Consider the following 25,602-nt stretch of genomic DNA (forward strand, 5'->3'; position numbering starts at 1 on the left):
GTAAAGGGGGAACCAATTACTACAGAGAAGCTGCTATTTTCTTCCAGCCTCATTAAGCTAAAGTGAGATGTTGGCAGCAGCATCTGTTTCAGAATAACCTTTCCATAAGTAACTTGAGAAGACGAGGTTAGTGACTTCTGCAGGGAGCAGGTGTGTCTGCACACCCTTAGCTGTGATTACTCTGACATTTTTGCAAGTACTACTGCAAATAATCAGTAGTCTTAGATGATTTTTGCTTTATGTACCACTAAAGGTCATTGCAGCAGCAGTCTCTCCTGGTACCATATATGCTGTGTAGGAATCTCCCATTTGGCTTCATCCAAGAATTGGTGAGAACGACTTATCAGGATGAAGAGGTGTTCAAACAGGTAAGATATAGGCCAAAAATTAGATAACGATATCATATGATTCTACTGTTTGCAGTGTCCAGGAGAGTGAATTTCCAGAGGTTTATTCTGCGTCTCAGAGTTCTGTACCTGCTGCTTCAGGGGCTGGCAAATTGTTACGCACTTGGAGTTTGGTTTCATTTATTTTTAACTCATTTAGCATTTTGTGAAAAAGACTGACTTTCATTATTTGCTGGTTCCAATTATTTAAAAGTGAATTTAATGATTGAATAATTTCTGTCTCTTTCTGGACACCTTTTAGTAGAAGTTCATACAGCCGAAAGTAAATTTAAGACCGTCAAAAAGTGGTTATGGAAGGTATTGAAGGTCACCTGCCCTGGAGAAGAAGAGCATTCCTCTGGCTGAAGCAGAAAACAACCTCTTTAGGGGCTTTTTCTGTAATATGATTTAATAGGATTTTTTGTCTCTCCATAGAAACCACACAATATACTTAAAATTCATTGGGATGTCTTGTTGCTAAATGACTGTAAGCGTTTATTTTCTGAGGGTGTAGTTGTCAGAGCTGTGTGATTGGGACTCACTAAATTGGTATAATTACTTTTGATTAATCAGTTCCTGTCATGTCACTTCCTCTTTCATAGCAAACCTTGACTGCTGCTTGTTATTATTACACCTACCACAGTTACAACTTACCCGCACAAACCCAACGTGCTCACCTGACGTGCAAAATTCAAGCTGTATCTTTACCCCAAGAGTAGGGAGATCTTAGTTTTTCTTTTGTGTAACTTGCAGGATTTGAGGACCGAGCGGGCATTTCACACTGTGTACAACACTGCTGTCATTTATTGCTCACTGCTCTTAAATAAACTAAACTACTTGTGTCTTTACAGATCTTTGTTCCCATCTTACAAGGCCTGGCTGCAGCTTCCAAAGAGTGCTCCCTTGATAGTGACAATTTTAAATACCCCCTTATGGTAAGGACTGTGGATTTCTAGAAGCGGTTTCTTTATGGTTGCTGATAACTTATGCAGATTTTATGCAAGACAATGCACTTCAACATTTTGGGGCTTTCTTTTATTAGTGGATCACTATTAAACTTTGTTGGAAGCTGAATGTGATATGAGATGTGAGAAAGACCATTAAAAATCCAGTAGGGTCTGAGGCCAATAATAATGTACAGAGTCTATATACTGGGATATTCAAATGTTTCTGTGTATTGCTGTATTTAAGATAATTGAAGAATGGGAACGTATAATGCAGGAGAAGCAGGATGTGTGAAAGCCTACGGTATTTTTGTGTTTTCAGAATCATCTGTTATAACTGCTTTCTTTTTTCTGTGCTGCAGTTGAAAGTGAGTTAGAGATCTGGGATAGGATTCTTTGTTTCTGGCTTCTGTGTTCATCTGACATTTTTCCACTCTGATTCAAAAGACAAAGGCCTTGGTGTATGTATAGAACAATTGCTCTATTTATTATTGTTACTGACTTTTATGTGGCAATTCAGGAGTCCAGCAAAGGCATTGTTATGTCCTGAGCAAACAAACCATTTGCACAGCTAATTTTTGCAATAAGTGCACTAATTCATTATCCTGTGAGATGTGGTAGCGTTTTAGTGACAACTCGGAACAGATATAAAAGCTAAAATGGGCGCAGGGTGTGCTCTGGATCTTTCTGGAGCTCTTCACCATTGTAGAAGAAGGAAGTTTTTCCACTAGTAAAGGGAAGAAGGTTTGGCTCTTTCAGCAGTTTACCATGTTAAGCTTATTATTTGCAGACAGATTAATTAGGAATTACACACAAACATAATTTTTCTCGGCATTTCCTTATAGGCACTATGTGAACTTTGTGAAATCAAGTTTGGGAAAACGCACCCTATGTGCAGTTTGGTAAGTGTATCCAGCCTGATTTTTCTTCAAGTTAAAAGAACCATAGGACCGCTTTTGTTGATATATTGTACGATACACATTGACAGTCCTCTTCAGAACTCTAACCGGGGGCCACCGTACCATCTCATGCCAAATAACTGTTGAAAGTAAACTAGCAAAGGGAGGCCTTTTCCCTGAGAGTTTTGACGAAGGTTGATGAGCGAGGCGTGTGGCAGACGCTGAAGGTGACAGTGCAGGTGAAGCAGCACGGCTGATGTGACAACTCGGGTTAACTTGCTGTTTCTCCTGTTTTCTAGGTTGTCTCTTTGCCCTTGTGGTTGCCCAAATCTTTAAGCACAGGTGCAGGAAGAGAACTGCAAAGACTTTCCTACCTTGGAGCCTTCTTCAGTCTCTCTGTCTTTGCTGAAGATGATGTAAGTGTTACAGAGGGTGTTGGTAGTAGCGTGGCGGTTTTTTGGTGGTTGTTGGTTTTCCTCCCGTTCCCCAAAAATGAATATTTGCCAATATTCATTCTACTTTCAGAACAAAGTAGTTGAAAAGTACTTCTCAGGGCCTGCCATTACTCTTGAAAACACCCGGGTTGTGAGCCAGTCTTTGCAACATTACCTGGAATTAGCACGGGTAAGTGTTGTCACGTTTAAAAAGAAGTGTGGGCTTTGTGTTCTTGGCACAGATGAGGAATATAATTAAGACAATCTACCTTCTGTATTCAACAACAAATCAGTTGGGATATGGCTGCAGGGAATTAGGAAAAGAAAACAAACAGCGCTACAAATATTTCTCTAAGCTGTAAGCCGGTTCAAAAAATAACAGAACAGTTAGTCATGGATTATAGTTTGTATTAAAGGATGAGTAAAAAATGCATATTGTATTAGCAGTGTGTGTGTTGCACTAGTGTTCTATATACATGTTTTCTGTAACTAATTTCATAACTAATATATGCATATCGGCAGTAACTTTAGAACAGAAATTGTAGTTTTGTGGAATTTGTAGAACATAAAAACACAGAGCAAGCGGGAATGCAATGGTGAGAAGAATGTTCAAGTGACAGTGTTTACTTGACATTTCAGCAAGAGCTGTTCAAGATTCTACACAGTATTTTACTGAATGGCGAAACTCGAGAAGCAGCTCTCAGTTACATGGCAGCTATTGTCAACGCCAACATGAAAAAGGCACAAATGCAGGTAAATAAAGCAAACGCTCTTCCTGTAACCCGTGGCCCTAGTCCGTGCACAGGTAGCACTAGATGGCTCATGAGTGGAGAACAAAATCGCTTTGAATGCCGACTGCAGCAGGCAAGGAGCCCTCTCATCAGGCTTTACCTCTTTTAATACATTTCACATTTCTGGAATTATTCTTTTTACCTGTTTGATCTGCTTTTATTTCCTCTCTTAGGGCCGACATGTCACTTCATGATTAGATGTTTAAATATCTGTACTTTCCACCTCCTCCCTCCCTTACCCCCAGATCTAGGGGCGCCTCGTTCAGTCCAATGGACTGTGTGTTAAAAAGCTTATTTCCCAGCTGGGAAGTTGCTGGGCTTTGTTTGCGCGGTTGTGGAAAAGGAGTCGTACAGATATGGACAGGCACGGTTCCAGTGAAACAACAGGGATGTCATTTTGCCATTGTTTAATTAATGCATTGCACTCATTTCCTGTGATTCAAATCTGTGCATAAATCCTGAACAACTGAACTTTGTTGTTTTCGTGTCCCCTTTTCAAACGCAAACATTTGGAACCGTTACGAGGAATATTCCTGTGAAATTCCAGTGAAGAAGTAATAGAAACTTTACACTTGAGATAAAACTTGAATTGAATTGAAGCTCAGCAACTCTTTGAAACTCTGCTGTTGCTATCTGTACCTGTGGCAAACCATTCTTGAAAGAGGCCCTTTTAAGCCCTTTTCATTTCTTAAGTCGTCTACTTCTTTTTATATGCATGTTTAATGTTCTTAGAACGACTACTTGAGCCATAGCTGTAATTTAGTAGGTGATTTTTCCCATCATCACAAAGGTTTCCGTGCAGATCCGCAATCTTTACCATTTCTCTCTTTTCTTGAACTTGCATAATTAGTTTCTGTTGAATGCTGTTAAAGCAGCTGATAATATCCTCATAACCTTATGTCTTTACCTATTTACTCTCTTACCCCACAGACAGATGATCGTTTGGTATCTACGGATGGCTTTATGCTCAACTTCCTATGGGTACTACAGCAACTAAGTACGAAGATAAAGCTGGAAACGGTTGATCCCATGTACATATTTCATCCCAGGTGTCGTATTGACCTCCCAACAGATGAGACAAGAGTAAAAGCAACAATGGAGGATGTTACAGCCTGGATTGCTGAACTTCGTGAGTACTCTTAGTGAGATACGTTAAGCATTTACTCTGCCTTCTGGTTTTAATACTGGAGGTGCATGGACATACTTGATTCTAGCAAATAATTCCCTATTCCTTAATGCTTTTTCTTGATGCTGTCTGCTCCTGTTTAAAGAAAACTGAGTTCAAAGTCTCACCCCTAGAGATGGCAGTTTATTTTTTAATTTATTCACCTGTACTGCTTTTGTTTTGTTTGTTTGTTTTCTAGACAGGGATCCGTCTCCATTTTCTGAGCCGAAATTCCCAACGGAATGTTTCTTCCTAACCCTGCATGCCCATCATCTCTCAATCCTGCCCAGCTGCCGTCGGTACATCCGCAGACTGCGCGCCATCAGGGAGCTCAACAGGTATGGCGCTGTTCGTTAGCTGAGAGTCCAGGCGTCCCAGCAGTGTCACCCTCTCACCGTGAGGACAAGTCCTATAAACTCAGTGGGAATTCAAACGGCTGGGTAAAACTGTTCCCGAGTACAGGTCATCTTCACTAGCTGTTCATCTGCTGCTTTTGGCCCGTGCAGGTTTTTACTCATGTTCAGGGACTATAGCCTCCATCAGGAATTCAAATAGTAGTGGGAAGGCGGATGTTAGTTACACAAGGCAGCTCAAATTGGTGAGGAGACCATTATTTAAAAGATAATTAAATGATCTTCAGAGCATTTTAGGATTCATGACATTATTTAACACTGTTTTAACTTAACCCATGATGTGGTTGATGGTGCGTGGATACGAGTGCCTCAGGCTCTTTGGCACAGCTGTAGTGGTGCACATAAAGTTACATGTCTGATAATCAAGTCACGGTAGATGACTTGTGATCTCAGAAACAAGACATTTAGTTGTATCAGAGCTGGTTTATATGTCCCAGAATCTATTTGCCTTTCTCCCCTTGGCCTCTGAGGTGGGATAACTTCTACTCTTGGGGCCAGGGGAGACGAAGCCTTCAACAGCCAACTCTTAATATTGTTGATATACATGTAACTCAGCATGTGGTTTACCATTTTAAAAATTATAAATAGAAGTTATGATGTTGACATGAAGATACTGCTGTTTTCCATTTCTCTTGGCGTAAGTTCAGATAGGCTTTTATAGTTGCTAAACCTCGAAGAATACTCTGTTAAAATTAGAACAGATTTTTGTATCATCAGTATTTTCCATTGTTTATAATTGCACTCACTGCATTTTGGTAAACGTTCTTTGGCAGTAATACCATGAGTTCATTACAGGATTTTTGGACTGCGTTCATAGTGATTTCATTTCTAGTTTTTAAAGCACATGCAGGCTGAGAACCTGAGAAGCTGCAGAGAATAAAGCAGGAAGGGTTGGTATATCTTAAAGAAAAAAGCATTTTCTTATAAACCAGCCTGTGGATTACCTGTAGATAAGCCATACATTTGGCTTGAAAAAGGAATTGCTTTTATTTCCTTGTTTTGAATTGTTGTGAAGGAGTTGCTTAGGCAGGAATCTCCATCTAATGGTGCAGAGTGAAGCGTTCCTGGCTTTTACCTGACACCAATACGAACTTAGCATTTAGTGTTTTCCATGAGCTGCTTAGTTGCTTGCGACACTGAGCACTTTCTTCTCAGTGTTTAGCAGATGAGGAGGTTAAATGCCTCGTAGATGGCAGCACATATCCCCTCTGTCATGATAACTTCTTATTGCATGTGCTTTTCAGGACTGTTGAAGATTTGAAGAACAATGAAAGCCAGTGGAAGGATTCTCCTCTGGCTACCAGGCATCGAGAAATGCTGAAACGCTGCAAGGCACAGCTCAAGGTTTGTAAGTGATGCAGTTCTCATGACCATGAGCCAGCACTGGGCCCTTGTGGCCAGGAAGCCAATGGGACCTGGGGTGGGTTAGAAGGAGGTGGTCAGTAGGTCAGAGAGGTTCTCCTGCCCCTCTGCTCTGCCCTGGGGAGACCACACCTGGAATCTTGTGTCCAGTTGTGGCCCCTCAGTTCCAGCAGGACAGGGAACTGCTGCAGAGAGTCCAGCGCAGCCACCAAGATGCTGAAGGGAGTGGAGCATCTCCCGTGTGAGGAAAGGCTGAGGGAGCTGGGGCTCTGGAGCTGGACAAGAGGACACTGAGGGGGGACTCATTAATATTTACAGATATCTCAAGAGGGAGTGTCAGGAGGATGGAGCCAGGCTCTTCTCAGTGACAACCAGTGATAGGACAAGGGGTAATGGGTTCAAACTGGAATACAGGAGGTTCCACTTAAATATGAGAAGAAACTTGTTCCTGGTGAGGGTGGCAGAGCCTGGCCCAGGCTGCCCAGGGGGGTTGTGGAGTCTCCTTCTGTGCAGACATTCCAACCCGCCTGGACACCTTCCTGTGTAACCTCATCTGGGTGTTCCTGCTCCATGAGGGGATTGCACTGGATGAGCTTTCCAGGGCCCTTCCAACCCCTGACATTCTGGGATTCTGTGGTTAGTTGTGTGTGCACAATCCATGCCCGGGATGGAGACGAAGCTCTTGAGTCCCTAATCTCATGCAGAATTCTTGCAAAGATGAGTACATTGGGGTCTTCTCTTTTGAAGGTCTGCCCTGCTTAGATCTTCCTAGTATAAATGGACACACATTTTCAGAGCTGTGTCACCAAAGTGATTTTAATTGCACATTTTCCCACTTTGATACCTCTGTTTCTTTCAGCGTTCCCATAAAGCTTGTAAAAGGCTCCTGTGTCCCTGCAACTGAATTAAATGCAGTTTTTTCTTGATATATTGGGGCTTAAGTGCCCTGTTTCCTTCCAATAATTATAATAATTCACAGATCCATTTATTAGCTTGGGTAGGCTGGACCTTTTGTGTTGTTTGGCCCTGGGTCAGTTTTTGCGTGCTGTGTTTCCTGCAGAAGCTGGTGAGGTGCAAGGCTTGTGCGGATGCCGGTTTGCTGGATGAAAACTTTCTCAGGAGATGTCTGAATTTCTACGGCATGGTGATTCAGCTGATGCTGCGCATTCTCGACCCTGCCTATCCCAAGTGAGCGTCAGGAGTATCTGTGTCAATTTTGTCTAAGATTTTTCAGATCACATGAGATTCTTTACTGAATTTAGCAGTTCTAGAGTATTTTTTTCCAGTGTCTGCATTCTTACAGGATTGTTGCTATATTTATGTCAGTAACATACATTCTTGCATGGAATATATGTCTTATTTATAGGTTAAGGTTCAATTGCAGGGGGTGCAACCTCTGGGTGTGTTTAGTACATTTGAAGTACTGACATAGATTGTCAGAACTCTTGTAAAGTGTTCTAATAGGATATCTCGTGGTGTTTCTACTTAACGCTGCTGTTTTACTCTGCCGCTCATTGTCTCTTTTATTCTACAGCATAAAATTGCCTTTAACTCCTGACGTTCCGAAGGTATTTGCAGCATTGCCAGAGTTTTATGTGGAAGACGTTGCTGAATTTTTATTTTTTATTGTACAGTAAGTAAAGTTGTATCCAAAGGAAACTTTGTACTGCAATCTACCCCTGTAACAGGTGGGGTGCACTTCCATTTAGGGTGCAGCTGTAAGATTATGGCATTGGCAAGTGTTGCTGCAGACAGAACACCCAGATGAGCCCAAGTCCCTTCTAACTAATATTTTATTGGAAGTTTTTTTGGGTCCCTCCCCCAAAGAATTTTCTTTATGTTTTGGAGTTTGCCGAGTCCTTTTGATCTCATGATACATTGAATCAGCACTAGAATAGTATTTTTCCAACGCCATAGCTTAGTAAGTAGAAAATACCCCCATTTATGAATTTGCTGGAACAAAACGCATTTGTACAGTTTTAGATGGACACAAATACTACGCAGCCTTAACCCTGGGGTTCCAAAGCTGGTCTCTTTCTTCCTGAAAATGTGCCTTCGAATTCAGACCTCACTGTGGTGTATGATGAGGAGCTGTTTGCTTTGTCTTCCTGAGGTGCTTTACCAGCAAATTTGCTATTATAGTGTTTCAGGCTAAAATTCTGTAGAGAAAGATGGGAAATGATGATTAAATGACTAAACGTTTCCTGTGGCTAATGAGTGAGCTGAACACATTTGATGTAGATGATTAATCTTCCGTAGACAATACAAGATTGGGGTTTTTAATGTTGTTTTCTGTATCCCCTTCTCTTCAGATATGCTCCTCAGGTGCTTTATGAGCCCTGCACTCAGGACATAGTGATGTTCCTCGTTGTGATGCTGTGCAACCAGAACTACATCCGAAATCCTTATTTAGTAGCCAAGCTGGTGGAAGTGATGTTCATGACAAACCCAGCAGTTCAGCCCCGGACACAAAAGTTCTTTGAGATGATTGAGAATCATCCTCTCTCCACTAAATTGTTAGTCCCCTCCTTGATGAAGTTTTACACAGGTAAGTGCTTTGTCAGTAGCTCATTGAGTGTACAGTAAAGCAAAAGGCTGTGTTAGTTGTAACCTTTAATAAAACAAACAAAACCAGGTAAATCTTGGGTTTTGTAAAGCTGAGGCTTTGTTGCTCAGGAATCGGGGGGAATAACATGGAATTATTGAAGATTCTGATCCTTTTGCAGCTGCCATGCACTGACAACTAGCACCGTGCACTGACAACTAGCACCGTAGACTGGTGTGACGATTGTTTTTGTGGTGTTTACATTCCAAACTGGAAGTCTTTTGTTTAAAGCTTCTGACTGGTTTTGCTAGTCCTGTAGATTCGGATGTTCAAAAGGGCTTTGCACCCATAGAAACAACTGGTTTTGCAGTATTCCCAGAGTTTTGTTATTGACATTTTAGACTGAGAGACGAAGAGCAGCGTGGAGTTGAACAGAACAGAAAGATTTGCTTTTTGAGGGGTTTTCTTTGGAAATGAGGTTGGTTCTGGATTGGAAAATGGTCAGTGCTGCTTGTTTTGATGGGAATTAAAATGGAGACTTGTGAATGAGATGGAATTTCACCTCTTCAAGCCTGGTGCTTTAAACTTATCACACTGGAGACAGTAGAGATTTGTATGGCGGGTGAATCCTGGTGGGGAAAGACTTTTGATTTCAGCTCTGGGATCTCTTTTCTTTCTCAGATGTTGAACATACTGGAGCCACTAGCGAATTCTATGACAAGTTTACCATCCGCTACCACATCAGCACCATTTTCAAAAGCCTCTGGCAGAATATAGCTCACCATGGTACATTTATGGAAGAGTTCAAGTGAGTAAGAAGTTGTGTATGATGCCGCTTACTGTCATGCAAGCTGCTCAGGCCATGACCTGAGGAGATCATTACCAGCGGGAATGGGTGATGCTGCTTTCCATCGTATTTTAAATGGCAGCCCCTTCCAGTAAAACTGGGGTGTTTCTAAACTGAGCTCTGGACACCACAATCACTTTGGCTTGGGGAATGGGATCATTATTCAAAAGATACAGTGCAGGAGGAGTGGTGCTGGGGTTGCAGTCTGCTCCGCACACCCATCTACTCTGCCGTGGTAACCGTGTTTCAATGTTTTCAGCTCTGGGAAGCAGTTTGTTCGCTACATCAACATGCTGATAAATGACACAACTTTCTTGCTGGATGAGAGTTTGGAGTCCCTAAAACGTATCCATGAAGTGCAAGAGGAGATGAAGAATAAAGAACAGTGGGACCTGCTGCCCAGGGTGAGCAGAGCTGGTTTTCAAAGTGCCCTTTACTTATTTTGATTTCTTTTTTTTTGTAATACGAGACCACGAAAAAAGCTTTTGAATAAGGGCCAGCACCAAAAAGCTGCTCATGAGAAGCAGTTCTCGATGCTTTTTCCTGCTGCCACTATGGCCGTGGTCACTCTGGATGCCATTCTGCAAAAAACCATCATTCTGCGTAGTTATGGTGTGGCTGGCAAAGAGTGTGGTATGAAGTGGAAATAGTAGAAAGCTTTAAATTACTGTGCACTTAATTCTAAGTGGAGAAATTGAGACTTTAACCTTCTTGAAGGAGGTTTTGGAAGATGCTCATCAGTTGAATTGACTTGAAGGAATAGAAGCTTTTATTAATGCATTGATCCTGCATAGTTTCAATGCAGACAATTAGAGTCCTATACCCCAGACTTTGGCCCTATTAGTAATTGTGTGTGCTGAACCATCACTGTTAGATATTTCTATTTTAAGGTTATTGATTAAAAAAAAGAAAAAAGGTTGAAAAGAAAAGCTTTAAAGATCTTGTTTGTTAAACTGATTCTGGTTTTTCTGGTTTGCTCTTCTGAAGCCTTTGTTCTGTCTGTGCCTACCAGCAAGGTAAAGCCCGCACTGCAGTGACAAAACGAGCAGGTCCATCAGCTCCAGATTGTGCCAGTGTGGAATGTTTGCTACTTATGGTGATGCGGAGATCAGAGAGCAGCTCAATCGACTCTCAGATCCCACGCTGGGTTTGAAGTATTGGCATTTGGATGGAGAGGAAGCATAACCCAGTTCTGCAGCTGGGAGGAGCAGTTACAGGGTGTAAACGCTCAGTAACCGTGGAGTCTTGTGATGGCATTTCCATTCATTTGTAGTGTTGCAGAATTCTGGAAAATCAGCGCAGATTTTTCTTTAGTATTAGGTAGTAAAAGTGAGCTGTACCCTAAATGAAAAAATGTGTTATATCTGCATTGAAATCGCAGTCTGTTCTTCTGTCTGTCTGGATCCTGTGAGCATTACGGCTCTTAAGGTTTTGACTGGTGATGATGTAGGGAATTCTGCTGTACTCGTGACCAATGAATGTTTCTTTTCCAGGATCAGCAGCAGGCCCGGCAATCGCAGCTGGCTCAGGATGAGCGTGTGTCTCGTTCATATCTTGCCCTGGCAACAGAAACTGTTGATATGTTCCATATCCTTACCAAGCAGGTTCAAAAGCCTTTTCTCAGACCTGTAAGTCCTACTCAGATTTATTTTGGTTTCTTGCTTCTTTAACATCTCTGCTGTTGGATAATATCCTAGGAATATTTGGTAGCCATTTGTCTCCATTCTTCACCCCTTTATTCAGCTGGTGAAGTTATTTGACATTAGGAGCATTACCCGAGTCACTGAGATGGTGTGATCCTTCTAGACAGAAGCAGTTTGCATTATTGTTTTTTAATGGAAAGCATGCCCAAAGAAAAGACACTTCTCACAAGCTTGCAAAATGATAATTTTATTAGTTAATAATTCCTGCTGTATGCAAATGAAGTGATAATCTTCTTGATCACTGCCTTCATGCTGTGATCTGTGTTTTACTGTGATCTCCTAGGAACTTGGACCGCGATTGGCTGCTATGTTGAACTTTAACTTACAGCAACTGTGTGGCCCCAAGTGCCGCGACCTGAAAGTTGAAAACCCTGAGAAATACGGGTTTGAACCAAAGAAGCTGTTGGACCAACTGACCGACATTTATCTACAGCTGGATTGTGCTCGCTTTGCTAAAGCAATTGCTGATGATCAGGTGAGCTCCAAAGAGATGAGAGGGAAGGGCCCAAGCACTGTGGACAAAAAGGAATGTGCAGAATCCTCTAGAAGATTGAATCTGCAGAATACTCGAGAAGATTCTTACTCATACCCAGTTTCTGTCACGGATACCTGCAATTAGTTTGCTTTCAGCAGATCATCTTTGTTCCTGTTCTGTCTGTTCTCTGTAGATGGGTGTGTTTTCAAAGTGTTTTGCAAATCTATAGACATACATAAACACCTATAGCACTTCACACCCATAGGAAATTGCCTGGGCATTAATTGCTTATTAGCTACAGGCTCATTGTAAATGAGCAGAAGTACTTTGTCCTAATTTTACAGGTGGGAAAACTGCAGCATACAAAGAGTTTGGACTCTCCCCTTCCTCATCAGTAACACACGAAACAGGCAGAGCTGGGACTGAGAATTGGAGCCTCGTTTAGCAATCCAAATTTCCTTCTCTTGACCAAGAGTTTCCAAACTCTATTCCTTTTTATATCACTTTATTAGAAGGCTGTGTAATAAACTGACAAAATACAACATACATGGGACAATTCCTCATAGTAGCCCTCAGAGCAGAATGTAGATAAGCTATCGCTTGCCTCTGGGTTCTTGTAAAGTTGTCAAACTACTGAATCTCGTCTCTCTGAGCCTGTGTCTTGTAAGACAAACTTAAAATCTAGAGGAAGAAAGTGTTCTCAATAGCTACTTGAAATTCTAGTGGAAGGATATGGTTTACAATACATGAAGCTGTATCTGTATGTCTAGTGAAGCAGAGGTATCTAAGTCATTCATGGCCTTTTTTTCTGTAATTATCTAAGTTCTGATAATTGCAGATAACACCAGTAACACTTCTGAAGCAGACCTTATGCGTTTGCATAAGTATAATTAGCATGCAGTGTATTTTTTTTTTATGCTATTGAGTTTCTATTGCAGTGGGAATGTTATCCATCATTAGTTATCGATGCTAGCCACAGCAAAGTACACAGCAATGACATAGAGCTTAGAAGGAAAGAAGCCTGTTGGTGTGGGAACTGGAATAAAGCTTAATTAACAAAGTGGCCCTTCATAAAAAGGGAGGGAGTGACCAGTATCTTGGAAACTCTCAATGGCAGGAAAGAAGCACCAAGGAAATGCCCAATTGGTTAATGGCTACTGGTGTTAGGAGAAAAAAACAAACTAAACCAAACAAAAAGTTGCTTGATCCTGGCAGAGTCTCTCTAGAGCGTTCTGATCCATCTCCCATTTGCAAATCCCAGCACGTATTAGAAGGAATCCGAAAACATTTATAAAGCCCTGGGCATGTTGCCACAGTTCTGGTCTCCTCTGTGGACTAGAAAGGAGTTTGGGTGGGCGCTGTGTGTCCTCGGGAGTGAATGGTATTTCTTGGTGTGATATAGGATAATGTGGATCAAAGGAGGGCTGTGTTGAACATTTTAAAATCCCCAAGGAAAACAGAAATCTGCGAGACTTGGTGTGTTTTGTTTTGTCATTTCATTCAGCCTTGCGCTGCAGCTTAAGTAACAGTCTGTATTAAAAGGCTTATATCAAAACATGGCATTGTGAACTTAAAATGCTGCCTTTCGAACATAAGCAGCTTTCCGAAGTCCCCGCCTTTCTTTTTTTACATGAAAGCAATGCCTGCTGCAGCTGGAACTACAGGATGTGCATTTGGTCTCTGGATCTCGTACTGTGTAGCTGTACAGTTCTAACTGCACTGGATGGCAAGTTTCCAGCAAGCATTGGCTCCCTCCGAGCTGCCTTGACTGTTTGTGCAACATCATGGGGTGGGTTTTGTGTTTGTTTTTGTTTGGGTCAGGAGAAGGAATCGCTTCTTTCCCAGTGCTGCCTTGCACATGATCGGAAAAGTTAAGAAATAAAAAGGATAAATGAATTTAATGCTCTATTTTCAGGCAAGGCTTGTGAGAACAAGAGTCCAGGAAGGAGTGGCAAGATGGATGTTTTGAACAAGGAACAGTTCCAATAATTATAGTCAGCCTCTCCAAGTGTCCTACTCATTTTAATTAGGGGATGTGGCCTGAACATGAACAGTTCTACAGTAGTAATGACCAGTAAAAAAGCATAAGTCTACCCCAAAGTTGACATTGTGGTGCTAGATGAAATGTGATCCGCATGCTACTTTTCCATCTGACATAATGCTGAGGTTTCATTGATCCCTCCTGAAGTTTTAAAAATGCATTAAAAGATCGTTAGAATGTTTATTTTTATGGCATGTTAGGATACAACAGCTCAGCAAAGTGGTGGTTTTCTGCTTTGCTTGCAGAGGTCCTACAGCAAAGAGCTCTTTGAGGAGGTGATCTCCAAGATGAGAAAGGCCGGCATCAAGTCCACCATAGCAATAGAGAAATTCAAACTGCTGGCCGAGAAAGTGGAGGAAATCGTTGCCAAGAACGCCCGTGCGGAAATTGATTACAGCGATGCGCCGGATGAATTCAGAGGCAAGTTGAGTTTTCTAAATACTGACTTCTTAGGAGTAGAGGGATTTGTTACTTTGATTATAAATATGAGTATATATTAATAGAAAGTATACGTGTTGTTTATGCAGCCTCGCATCCTGCTCTCTTTCAATTAAATAGTTAAATATAGAGAGCTACAAGTTTCTTAAGTTTTTTCCTGGGGCTTTTCTATCTAGTCCTATCCATGTTTCGCTTACATGTACTTTAAAACAGCAAAAAATAAAGTCCACTGCTCATTTTAACCATTTCCAGTAACTTCAGCAATACCCCCGATTGGGGACCCTGAATATCAGTTCTGCACTATCAGTGTGGGTGCAGATAAAATTTGTAGCTATTGTCTTCAATTCAATGAGACCCTTGTGCCCCTAGATCCGCTGATGGACACTCTGATGACCGATCCTGTCAGGCTGCCGTCCGGAACCATCATGGACAGGTCCATCATCCTGAGGCACCTGCTGAACTCTGCCACCGATCCTTTCAATCGCCAGACGCTGACAGAAAATATGCTGGAACCAGGTAGCGGTTTAAAAGTGTTTAGCAATGGGACCGTTGGCTGGGGGGAAGCAATTTGTGTGCAGTTTATTCTGTGTGCTTTCGGAAGATGGTGTTGAGGCCTTAGCAGAGAGAACCGTTCTTTCATTTCAGTTAATTTCATCTGTTTTCCCTTTTTCTGGGGGAAAAACCCCACACCCTGGCCTTTGTAACTACTGGGCTAAAGGATATTGTTATGGTAGGTAAATAAGGATTTACTCAAAGCTGTTCAGAAAATGATGTTGATAGAGGAAAAAAATAGTAGTAGATATTCCTGATCAAGTTTCTCAAAAAGGAATTGTTACTGGTCATAAGGAGCTTTGTTATGGTAGCAGTATAAAATATTTAACTGCTGAATTAATCATTCTTTTTTCTCTTCTTTACGTTATTAGTGCCAGAACTTAAAGAGCAAATCCAAGCCTGGATGAGAGACAAGCAGAACGCTGACCATTAAAGATTCCCTTGCCGTGCACACCAGCACCCGCGGGAGCGCAGGGCGTGGGCTGTTCTGGCCAGCGGAGCCGTTTCCCTTTGAGCCGCTGGGCTCAGCGCGGCCACGGGCGCTGACTCGAGCAGTGACCCCCGCGTGCGGACCAGGAGAAACACGGCTTAATTCTTGTACATATATTTAAGTGATAACGATGGTCAATAACATGGAGGACAAGCTAGGAAGTTGCTTATGTTACAAAACTGTCCTTCAATATGTCACATTTTGGAGTTTTTACAGCTGGATTATTTTAGCAAAGATGAATGGATCAGGGCAGCATCCCTTCAACCTTATTTTTTACAGCCAGATATCCGTTAATTTGATTGTGGTTAGAACCTTGGACATTTTGCTGCTAAAGTAACTTTTTCCTCTTTCCCTCCTTTCTTCCTCTTCCACCCATCAAACCTGCACTGCTGTCTTCTTCTCTTTTTTTTGTAATGCAAAAAAAAATCCCTGTGAAAATCAAAATCGCTCCCCTGCCCTCAAAAAGAACATATTCTGTGCGATAACTGTGCCTGCAACAAAGCGTTCATCTTGGGATCGTATTTTTATATTACACATATTTGCGTATTTGGGCTTTAATTGGTGTTAGACACAAGGATAACTTCAACAAAGCAAGGATTTCACACATGGATTTTGATTTCCGTTCTTTGAAATGTCTCTTTTCTTTATGTTGCTCTAGATGATCTGGTATTTCTGAAAAGCCTTGAGATAGGAGTGTGTTAAAACAGCTGCCACGAATAAGATGCTTGGGAATACCAGGATCTCAGTGACTTTTAACAAACAAAATCCGTTCTTTTAATGCTGCAGATATGATACATGCTACATGACAGTTCTGAGCCATTAGAGCTTGTCCGCAGAGAGCAGATCCTTTTATTCTTAGAGGCTGCAGTTTGGGGCAGGGTTCATTTTTTTATGTTGCGTACCAATTTGTATCCATGGCTTGGCCTTACCAAAGCAGAAAGGGTGCAGGAAATGTACAATTACATTTTTAAAAAAAAAAACTTTAAAAAAAAAAATATTCGCAAACATTTTTGTATTACTGCCCCCTGCATACGATACTTGAATTTCCTTTTTAAAAAGGATTTGAAACCACAGTGTTTTAAAATTAAGTCTGAAAAAAAAAAAAAGGTTGTTTTTCTTTTATTTGTTTTTCGCTGTGTCTTCTGTTCAATTCCTGACTCTCTTGAACTACAATAAATGATACACACTCACACAAAGTGTTTCCTTTGTCTTTCCTTTAAGTGTGTCAATGAAAGTATAAAAAAATAAAGTGTTCAGGTTTGCAATCTGGAGATAACTTAGTAAATTATGTGAAAAATTTCTGTGCACACAGATAACAGTAATACTCCAAACTAATGAATGTTCCCAAGTGGTGACTCTTATACCTATTAATAGCTACGTGGCAGTTGGTGACGGGCTCCAGGGGGAATTGTGGTGAGGTTATATATAATCCAGTGCTGACCTTTGAGATGTGCAAGTAATTCCACATTAAAATGTGTAGATGTAGTGGGGTTTTTGTTGTGGTTGGTTGTTTTGTGGCGGGGGTTGTTTGGGTTTTTTTGATGCTGGTGTCCCCCCATACCTTTGTTTTCCCCAAGGGTGGGAGGAATATTCTGAAGTTTGGGTCTGCACGGGCTGTTGGAACAGAGCAGCTTGTTTGTTGGCTGGTTTTAGTTCCTTAACCTCCACTCCTTCCACCAATTCAAATCCCGCTCTCTTTCCCTCTTCAAACGTCACAGAACCAAGGCCGCTGCGCTTCTCTGCAAGCTGTCATCCAGCATCCAAATCCATCGTGGTTTCGGAACACGTTACACGGGTATGCAGGGAGCTGCAACTGCTACCGTTTCATTATGGCTTTCTTCTGGAAGTTAACATACAGTTTTATTGACATATGGAAGAAATGCTTGCTTCTAATTTTCCTCCGCTATTACAAATTAGATACACCACCGCTCTTTGTGAATAAGGATGCCATGGAAACAATGAGCAGTCTTACGAGAAGAGCGCAAGCAGGAATAATCCACCCTTGAATTAAAAAATGCTGGCTGCTTAAGTGTATCCTGTACTGGGCTCGAGATCTGCTATTCTTAAATAGTTCTTGATGTTTCACATTTGGACTGTTTTAAATTCACAGCCCTCTTGGATATTAGTTATATATTTTGCCAGAAAATCAGTAGGGAAATAGCTCTCTTTTTAATACAAGTATGAAATTAAAATCCTTTTTTTTTTTTTTTTTTTTGTACCAACTGAACGGCTTGTTTGAACAAACTGATGATGTTTCTCTTAACCTTGTCTAACAGGAGGAAACAGAAATATTTACATTCGGTATAGGATGTATTAATGAAGACAATGCCCTTCAGAATCTGAACTTATATTTATTCTGCCATCGTATCAGACTTTCACCAGAGGAATATAAATAGCAAAGTGCACAGGGAGCTCTTTAGTCTAATTATGGCATACATTTATCACATGAAAGTGTTATCAGTGCGGGCATTGCAGAAGACACGGAGGCTGATGTTAAGTGGCTAAAACAATTTTATCTGGAGTACTACCGAGTATTTCAAAGGTGTGAATTTAGACAAACGCTCTCCCAAATTCAGCATTCATGGTCAGAATAATGAAATGTATTTTAATACATGCAACTGAAAGTACCATTATATCGCTGTCTTCTGGTTACAAAAGTGAATCAACCCCCTGTCTTTCAGGGGATAATCGACATTGGAGGAACTGAAAAGGAAAGCCGAAGTTAGTATTGGATTAAGAATAAATCTCCCATGAAAGCGTATCGGCTGTGTGACAATTCTTAGTTTAATGCATTTAATACCACCTGCAGTTATTTGTTTATTTCCCCTCCCCATACTAACATGCCATTTACCTTTTTCAATACAATTGTAACCTTATATACAGAGACTTTAATATAAAGAACACAAGCTATCGATTGATCAAATTATCTTTGATATTTATGTGTATCTGCAGGATCTGAATAGCTTTGAGCTGTGATTTCCTCATCGCAGGAACTTCCATCAATGTCGCAAAACGTGCTTTTCTTGGAAAATGTGAAGTTACAAGACTATCTTTACTTGCCCTCTGGTTATGTGACTGGAGAAATTACAGGGGCGAGCTCTGACGTTGATAGCAATAGAGTTCAGTACAATTGATTCTATTATATCACAATTTACACTTGCAGAATAGCACAATTTATATCTCTGTGAACTCTTCCCTGCTGGCAGCAAGGACAGCCGAATGATATCACAGTGATTGCAGTACCCAACTGCATTTGTTTGTACTATAAACGCAATAAATTTTTCACAGTCCTACTTGCTCTCTTTTTTCTGGTACAATAATGTTCAAGAACTTACCTTGCGGTGAGGATCTTCATTATGTGAATAGTTTATTGAAAAATAATGTCTAAATTCTAGTTTTAAAGACAGACGCTTGTAGAAAATTGGATCTGTTTCTGCTGTTTTGCAGGGTTATATAGTATTTGTCAGAAACATGTAAAGGAGTAAGAATGGTCCCTTTCCTATAAGGGAATGGACCCTCATTTTTTCTAAACAGGATTCACAGGCAGAACATTGCACTAGAATTCCACTTCGGTACATATTTTAGCAAGTTAATTCTACATTACCCAAGGAGACCTGACTTTCAAAAATGACATTGAGAAGGCAAGTCTACCTGAATTGACATAAAATTCCTAAGTTCTATAATTAAAAAGGCATCACAAGCAGCTAGCCCAGGCCCGCCTTCACACCCGACCACCTTTCACCTCCATACTTGGCTATTTAAAGAGCAGTTTTCCTCCGTCTCCCTTTGCCGTGGGTGATCTCCCAGACGCTACACAGCGCGTGTCATGTGCTCGTTACCATTTTCTTTCTCAATGTGCAGCTCGACTTTCTCAGAGCGCTTCTAGCAGATTTTTCAAGACTCTGTAAACAAAAAGCGAATTATCATCCTGGAACTATTCGGTGTGAGTATCCTCCAAACTTAGACATAAGACAGTGATGCAGGAACTGCTGTTCCTAAGAGACACGACACAAACTTTGCTGACGTGGAATCAATCCCCTTGTCTGGTAGCACACAGGACTGCAGCACACACCCAGTATTTTGACAGCTGGCAGCGCATTTCGAAACAGGTTTTGTTTTTTTTTAGAGAAACTGGAACTGACCTCATTCCACATGGCCCTAGGTTGATGTTAGCACGGTTACATCATGCTAAAAACCACCAAATCGTACATCAATAGGATGTCTTCCAAAGTTCAAATAATGGCATTTTCTAGGTCATCTGAAAGCCACCTGGTTTTGCTGCGTTGGTTCTGCGCTTTTATTTCCCTACAACCCGCTGTTCAGCCCTGTATCGTTGGGCTTTTGCATTCACGGGCACAACTGCAGGTGATACGTACACACCATTAGATTGGCAAGGGGAAAAATATAAATAACAATTTACCAAACAGAAAGTAACCAATACCTCACTCCCCCCAAAACCTGAAAGTGATGGGCAACAAAAGAGACACGGTGAAGGTTTATATAGTGAACAGACCGGGCCTGGGAACAAAAGTAAAGCTCGTTCTGCAAGCAGACATCTCAGGTCCCAACTGTTCTCAACAGCTAAAATGCAATTTGCATATGATGGTGTGTGTGTGGAAAATATGTAATTAAGGTATTTCATGTAGTATTATTTTCTTTAAGATGCTTGTAAGACTAAACACAAGCCTATTTCTAACAGTAGAAATGATGAAAGTACTACGTGAAAGGAGGAACTTTACAGCTGGTTATTGCCACAAAAAAAAAACAAACTGGAAGTGCAAGAGCTAATACAACACTATTGACAAAACAATTTAATCACATACATGACACATTACAAGATCTAAAAAAAAAAAAAAAACCAAAAAAAATCAAAAGAACGTTTTGAAGGGGGGAAAGGGGAAAATTAATCCCTCCCCTCTGACCTATCATCTTTAGGCCTCGTTTAAGACTCAAAATCCTACTGAACCCCCCTGAAGCTGGCTGAGAGCTGCCGAATTCGCCGCTCCAGCCGCCGTGTCTGGGCAGGCAGCCACGCCTACCCGCTCACGGGCCCCTGGAGCCGGGGGCGCTCACCAGCCGCGCACATTAAAAGGCTTTTTTTAGTCACAAGTGCTCAATCTCTGCTCACGTCTTTGGTTACGACACACGCCGCCCTCGGGCGCGCAGGCAACTCCGCCGCTACCTCAGAGGCGCGCACGCACACACCACGGCGGAGCGGTGATAGGGCTAAGGTGTCCTACTGCCGCTCGCTATAGGTTAAAAAAGGGACGACGCGAGCTCCGTCCCAAGTTCTGATTGGCCTGGGATGGAGAAGAAGCGATTCCCCGTATCCCCAGGGCTCGGCGGAGGGATTGACTCACGGGGAAGAGTGGGAATCGTCATTGCGGACGGACATTCCCGAGCTGTGATTAGTGGACGGCTGTGTCAGCCTGTGATTGGCACGGCGGGAGGCGGGCACGCGCCGACTCCGCGCCTGACGATTGGTCAGATGTAGGGAGGAGGGAGAGCCGACGCGCGGCTATTGGCCAGACGGACGCTCCGCCCCCCTGCGGAGGCGGGCTCGGAGCTGCGGGATCCTGTCAGTGTGGGAGCGGCGCTGTGGCGAGCGCATCTTTGCGTTCGTTCTTCCCGGCGCGGCCTTTCTCTTTCTTCCCTCCCCCTTTCTCCCCTCCCTCCTTCCCTCCCTCGCCCTTCCCGCTTCCTTCCTGCTCCCTTCCTGGCGGCGGGGGCGGGGGGGGTGTCTCCCAGCCTCGGTGGAGGCGGCGAAGCGTGATGGCGACGGCCGGGCTCTTCTGTTTTCTCCGCCCCGCGCTGCGCTGTTTCTCCGGCCCCGCCGCCTTCCCTCGCTGCTGACAACGCCGGCGGCCCCGCACTACCCGCGTTCTGCGGACCCCCCCGCCCAGCCCCAGGTGAGGGGCGGCTTGTGCTGAGGGAACTCGCCCCGGCGGCGGTCGGGAGGGGAGCGGGGGGGAACGGCTCGGTGCTGGGGCGGGGGGGGTGGATGCCGTAATGCGGTGGGGGAGGCGGCGGTTGCTGGTTTACGCAGCTCTTGGGCAGGGGGAACGTGGCGGGCGCCGCGGGTGGGATGGGGCCTGCGGGGTGGAGGAGGCAGCGCCGGCAGGACTGGGTGCCCGGCAATGGAAAGGGCAGCGACACAAGGGCGTGGGGCCCGACCCGGCCTTTCCTCGCCCGCATCTGCCCGGTGCGTTTGCTGGTCCCCCGGGACGCTTCCTTCCCCTTTCCCCCAGGCGCTCCAGCCACGGCGGGGCCGCCGCTTCTCCTCGTCGTGGGGGTCGGGAATACCGCCGCATTTCGCCGTCCTTTCTCTCCTTTCTAGCCCAGGCGAGGTGGAGGCGATAATTGCTTGTTCAGGAGGGCGGCGTAGTCCCTCAGCCAGCTGGAAGATGCAAGGATGTGAAAGGATTGTGGTTTTCAGGGTGGTTTTCCTGGACCTGTCGGCCGTGGATGTGTCCATGGGTTCGGTACAGCACAATTACCCGGGCAGCCATGTTGGGAGGATGAGCTGACAATCTGCTGAGCTGAGGCAGGAGATGGGATGACAGGCCTGGTAGCTCTGGGGTCGTTGGCAGAATACGGGTGTTAAACTGAGGTTGCAGAGCTAGAATTCACCAGAAACAGGTGGTGGGTTTGCATTTGTTCTCTGAAATGTAAAATCTCAGATTTTAAAGTATATTTATCTTCACTTTCAGCTTCTTCTTACTTCAGTTCTCTTTGTTATTGCGCAATCCAAGTACATTGGTGTGTTGACAAGTAGAGATACGCTTATATGATCAGGCTTTTGGTGCATTGCCAAGTTCTGAACCACTCTTTTATCTGGCACCTTCACTTAGTACAAAGATAGCAATTCATAGTGTTTGAATTCAGCTGATACATCAGACAGTCATCACAACCTGATCCTTAGTGGAGGACCTAAAATTGGATTCACTCTGGTCCTCCTGTTCGTCAACCCCTGCTGCTCTGAACAGCTGTTTTGCCAACTTTCCATATACTAATCTCTATCCTTGTTCATTTTCTTGTGGCTGTCCTAGCCAAGGGTGGTAGCTTTTTACTAGGCCTTGATGGCATTTTGATTTTAATTTATATTATTGCTTTTGAGTCTGTTTAACTTCAGTACTGACAGTATCCTGAATTGTGGATATCCTGGATAGTTTGCTGCCAACTAAAGTGCCCCATCATTTGATGTCATGGGATTTGACCAAGTATTCTGACAATGAAGATGGATTTACTGGTGAACATTTGCAGAAGATAGTAACATTTACCTTGAAGGCAGTAGTTTTTTATTCATCTTCTTCCTTACAGAGTAGTATGTCCTTTAATCACTAAACATACAAGTAGATGATTAGTTTTTATTTCCTTTGAGAAGAAGACTTTCTCAGGACTGCCAGGGGTTCTGTAAGGTTGTTGTGTACACCCTTTTCTCTGGAATGGTGTGTATTGAAAGTCAGTGTGATATGGCCCATCACACTTGAGTCAGTTTTAATATTATTACCAATGGATTGTGGCAGCACGAGAACCTGGATATGTAGTATATGGCAGCTAGCTCCTGCTGAAATCTAAGTAGCTGTATTAGTGCTAAAATTATCTTTGTTAGCTTGAGCCAAACACATGTTGCAACCATATCTTCACCTTGGTATTCATGTTCCCACTTTCTGGGAAGAAAACCAAATAATGAAAATGAATCTGTTTGTACACTTCAAAAGAATTGCTTCACATGACAGAAACTTTTGACTAGGGGGACAGCGTACAGGTGCTCTTAAGTGTATTTCCAATTCCGTCTTTGAAGTGACAGCTTTTGGGATGGGGTATGATTGCGGAGCAGATATTGAAGGTTCAAAGTTGTTTGATAACTTCCTAATTTTATCTATGTCTTGAATACAATAGCTATAAACAAGTAAACTGTATTTTTCTCTTTAGAAAACACCAACAAGAAGGATAACTTGAAACACGCTTCACCCCTTCACTTTCAATTTCTTGACTGCACTACAAGCAACCAGAATGTCGGGGGCTTCAGTGAAGGTGGCTGTTCGGGTCCGACCCTTCAATTCCCGAGAAACCAGCAAAGAATCCAAATGTATCATCCAGATGCAAGGCAATTCAACGAGTAAGTTTATTTTAATCTCGTGAGAGAGTCTTTTGCTCTCCTCTCCCTGCTTAATCCTCTTATTTTTGTCAGACGAAACTCAGTACTGTTTATCAGTTATATTATCTAGAGTTACCCCTTTAGGGAATCTTCTTCTCTTTTAAGGCTGGCATTACAAACTAGATTGTCTCTGAATTTGACTAGAAAGGATAAATCACGAGTGTCTTAATTTTGGTGCAGTTGTTTATGGTGTTTGCTTGTGGTGAGTTGAGAATTTTACAGAAAGATTAGAATACCAAAGTGCAAATGTTTTGAACTGCAGTATGTGGGAGTATCATGTGGACTGACAGATACAGGGTTGAGTTGCAGATCACCACATGGTAATTGTTGTGGTATAACTCCTGCTTGGGGCTGGTGCTGGAATTCTTGGTGTACTTATTCTGCAGTCTGTGTCTTTGTTCAGGAGCATAATTTGAGTGAGAAAGCTGAGGGGAAAGGGATATTAAGTTTTGTGCTTTCCATATTAGATATCTAAATGATGGCAAAATAAGACTGCATAAAATCATCTTATTTTCTAACTAATTAAAAGTGTTAGGTGTCTTAATTCTAATTCTAGGGTTCTAATTTGAAGGAGAAGACTCTTCTGTGGGAAACTGAATATGGACATGCCATTTATTGAAATTTTTTTTAACATGCTTTTTAACATCAAAGCAGTATTGATACCATTTGGTTCAGTGTCGTTGTTCATCCCACTCAGCACTAGGCCCAGTGCAGCTGTGTTTGGAGCATTGCCTGCAGCATAGTCAGCCATGCCAGGGTTCCTAGTGAAAGTTAGTGGGCTCCAAGGACTTTTTATATTGATAATTAATTCTGTAGAGTGATACCCCTGCTAGCAGGCCTTACGATCAGTTAGCTTGATGCTGCCTAATATATTGTTCGTTCCACATTCTACTTATTACAGAATATTTTCAATTGAAACTTCTAAGTTGTGTTGTATTTTTTCCTCTGAGATAACTTTGTTTAATTTTGTCAGTCTTTAAATAAATTTGAAAATATATCTGCTTTAATATAATATTTTGTTTAAATTACTGCTGGGTGGTTTATCATGTTCTAGGTCAAACTCACAAGCAGCTTTTTGAAATCAATAACTCAAGAATAAATAATGATTGTCAGCATACCTTTAGAATGATTTATACCAATGCATCTTACTCACAATGTATTAATTGTTTATTGCCTGTCCACTCCATAAATGACTGTTTTTGAGGTGAATGGGAAAAAAGATTCTGCTGTATAATACATGGGATGCAAGGTGACCTATAGACCTAAGAGTATTTTGTGTGTCAGTGGTTCTTGTACTCATTCTTTTATTGGGTTTTGAAATGTAACAAATATGACCACTGTTGGCAGCTGCTGTCTTGGATTATTGAAATGAAAAGCTAAGCTATTCTGTGCCTGAAGACTTGCCTAGTGTTGTGTTTTGGGGTTTTTTTGTTTGTTTGTTGGGGTTTTTTGTGGAAATGATTTTATAGTCTTGTCTGTAAATAAAGAGAAAATGAAGCAGAGGGTCAAGCTATTAGCTACAAGACAGCATTTAGATATTCATCACTAGCAAAGAGTCCAGTTAGCTTATTCTTTTAAAAAGCTAAATAAGTATTTAGAAAACTAAACTAAAGAAATACCCTACTTGGAACACAGCATGTTTCAAAGAGATGGACCCAATTTGGAATCATTTTGCTTTTAAATTGGGTCCATCTTTTTGAAACACTTTGTGTGTCCTCTGCAATTGATGTAACAGTTGTGCACTAGATGAATGAAAATAGGTTTTAGCATCTTGTGAATGCTGGTGACAGAATAAAACAAAGTTCTCAAACTGTAGTTCATCTGAGATGGTTGTATATTCTGATTTGCCATAAAATGCACTCATGTAAAAACACACCTGTACAGTCCAGGTTATCTTGAAAGATATGAGTGCAACCGGATCCCCAGGTTAGGACTGAAAATTGCCTATTTGGATTT

General features: G+C 42.2%; 2 protein-coding genes across 7 annotated transcripts in view; both read left to right on the forward strand.

Moving 5' to 3' along the window:
• Positions 1-16,804, forward strand: part of UBE4B (ubiquitination factor E4B) — a 34,999-nt gene extending 18,195 nt beyond the window's left edge. For 3 of the 5 annotated variants that reach the window (XM_080358939.1, XM_080358935.1, XM_080358938.1), the window contains 19 exons: positions 254-368; positions 1,238-1,321; positions 2,176-2,232; positions 2,529-2,645; positions 2,755-2,853; positions 3,303-3,416; positions 4,385-4,583; positions 4,819-4,957; positions 6,277-6,376; positions 7,455-7,582; positions 7,929-8,027; positions 8,707-8,942; positions 9,621-9,747; positions 10,046-10,190; positions 11,280-11,414; positions 11,773-11,964; positions 14,251-14,425; positions 14,813-14,959; positions 15,367-16,804. In XM_080358939.1, coding sequence (XP_080215065.1) covers positions 254-368; positions 1,238-1,321; positions 2,176-2,232; positions 2,529-2,645; positions 2,755-2,853; positions 3,303-3,416; positions 4,385-4,583; positions 4,819-4,957; positions 6,277-6,376; positions 7,455-7,582; positions 7,929-8,027; positions 8,707-8,942; positions 9,621-9,747; positions 10,046-10,190; positions 11,280-11,414; positions 11,773-11,964; positions 14,251-14,425; positions 14,813-14,959; positions 15,367-15,428 — 2,470 coding nt within the window. In that variant the 3' untranslated portion in view covers positions 15,429-16,804. The remainder of the gene's footprint in view (positions 1-253; positions 369-1,237; positions 1,322-2,175; positions 2,233-2,528; positions 2,646-2,754; positions 2,854-3,302; positions 3,417-4,384; positions 4,584-4,818; positions 4,958-6,276; positions 6,377-7,454; positions 7,583-7,928; positions 8,028-8,706; positions 8,943-9,620; positions 9,748-10,045; positions 10,191-11,279; positions 11,415-11,772; positions 11,965-14,250; positions 14,426-14,812; positions 14,960-15,366) is intronic. The other 2 variants (XM_080358936.1, XM_080358937.1) reach the window with 2 other exon arrangements.
• A 4,399-nt stretch (positions 16,805-21,203) lies between these two features.
• KIF1B (kinesin family member 1B) overlaps positions 21,204-25,602 on the forward strand; it is a gene marked incomplete at its 3' end in the record, with an annotated part of 68,029 nt that continues 63,630 nt past the window's right edge. For both annotated transcript variants that reach the window (XM_080358739.1, XM_080358740.1), the window contains exons 1-2: positions 21,204-21,394; positions 23,421-23,607. In XM_080358739.1, the coding sequence (XP_080214865.1) occupies positions 23,502-23,607 (106 nt within the window). In that variant the 5' untranslated portion in view covers positions 21,204-21,394; positions 23,421-23,501. The remainder of the gene's footprint in view (positions 21,395-23,420; positions 23,608-25,602) is intronic.

The sequence above is a fragment of the Nesoenas mayeri genome (assembly GCF_963082525.1).
Source record: "Nesoenas mayeri genome assembly, chromosome: 24".
NCBI lineage: Eukaryota > Metazoa > Chordata > Aves > Columbiformes > Columbidae > Nesoenas > Nesoenas mayeri.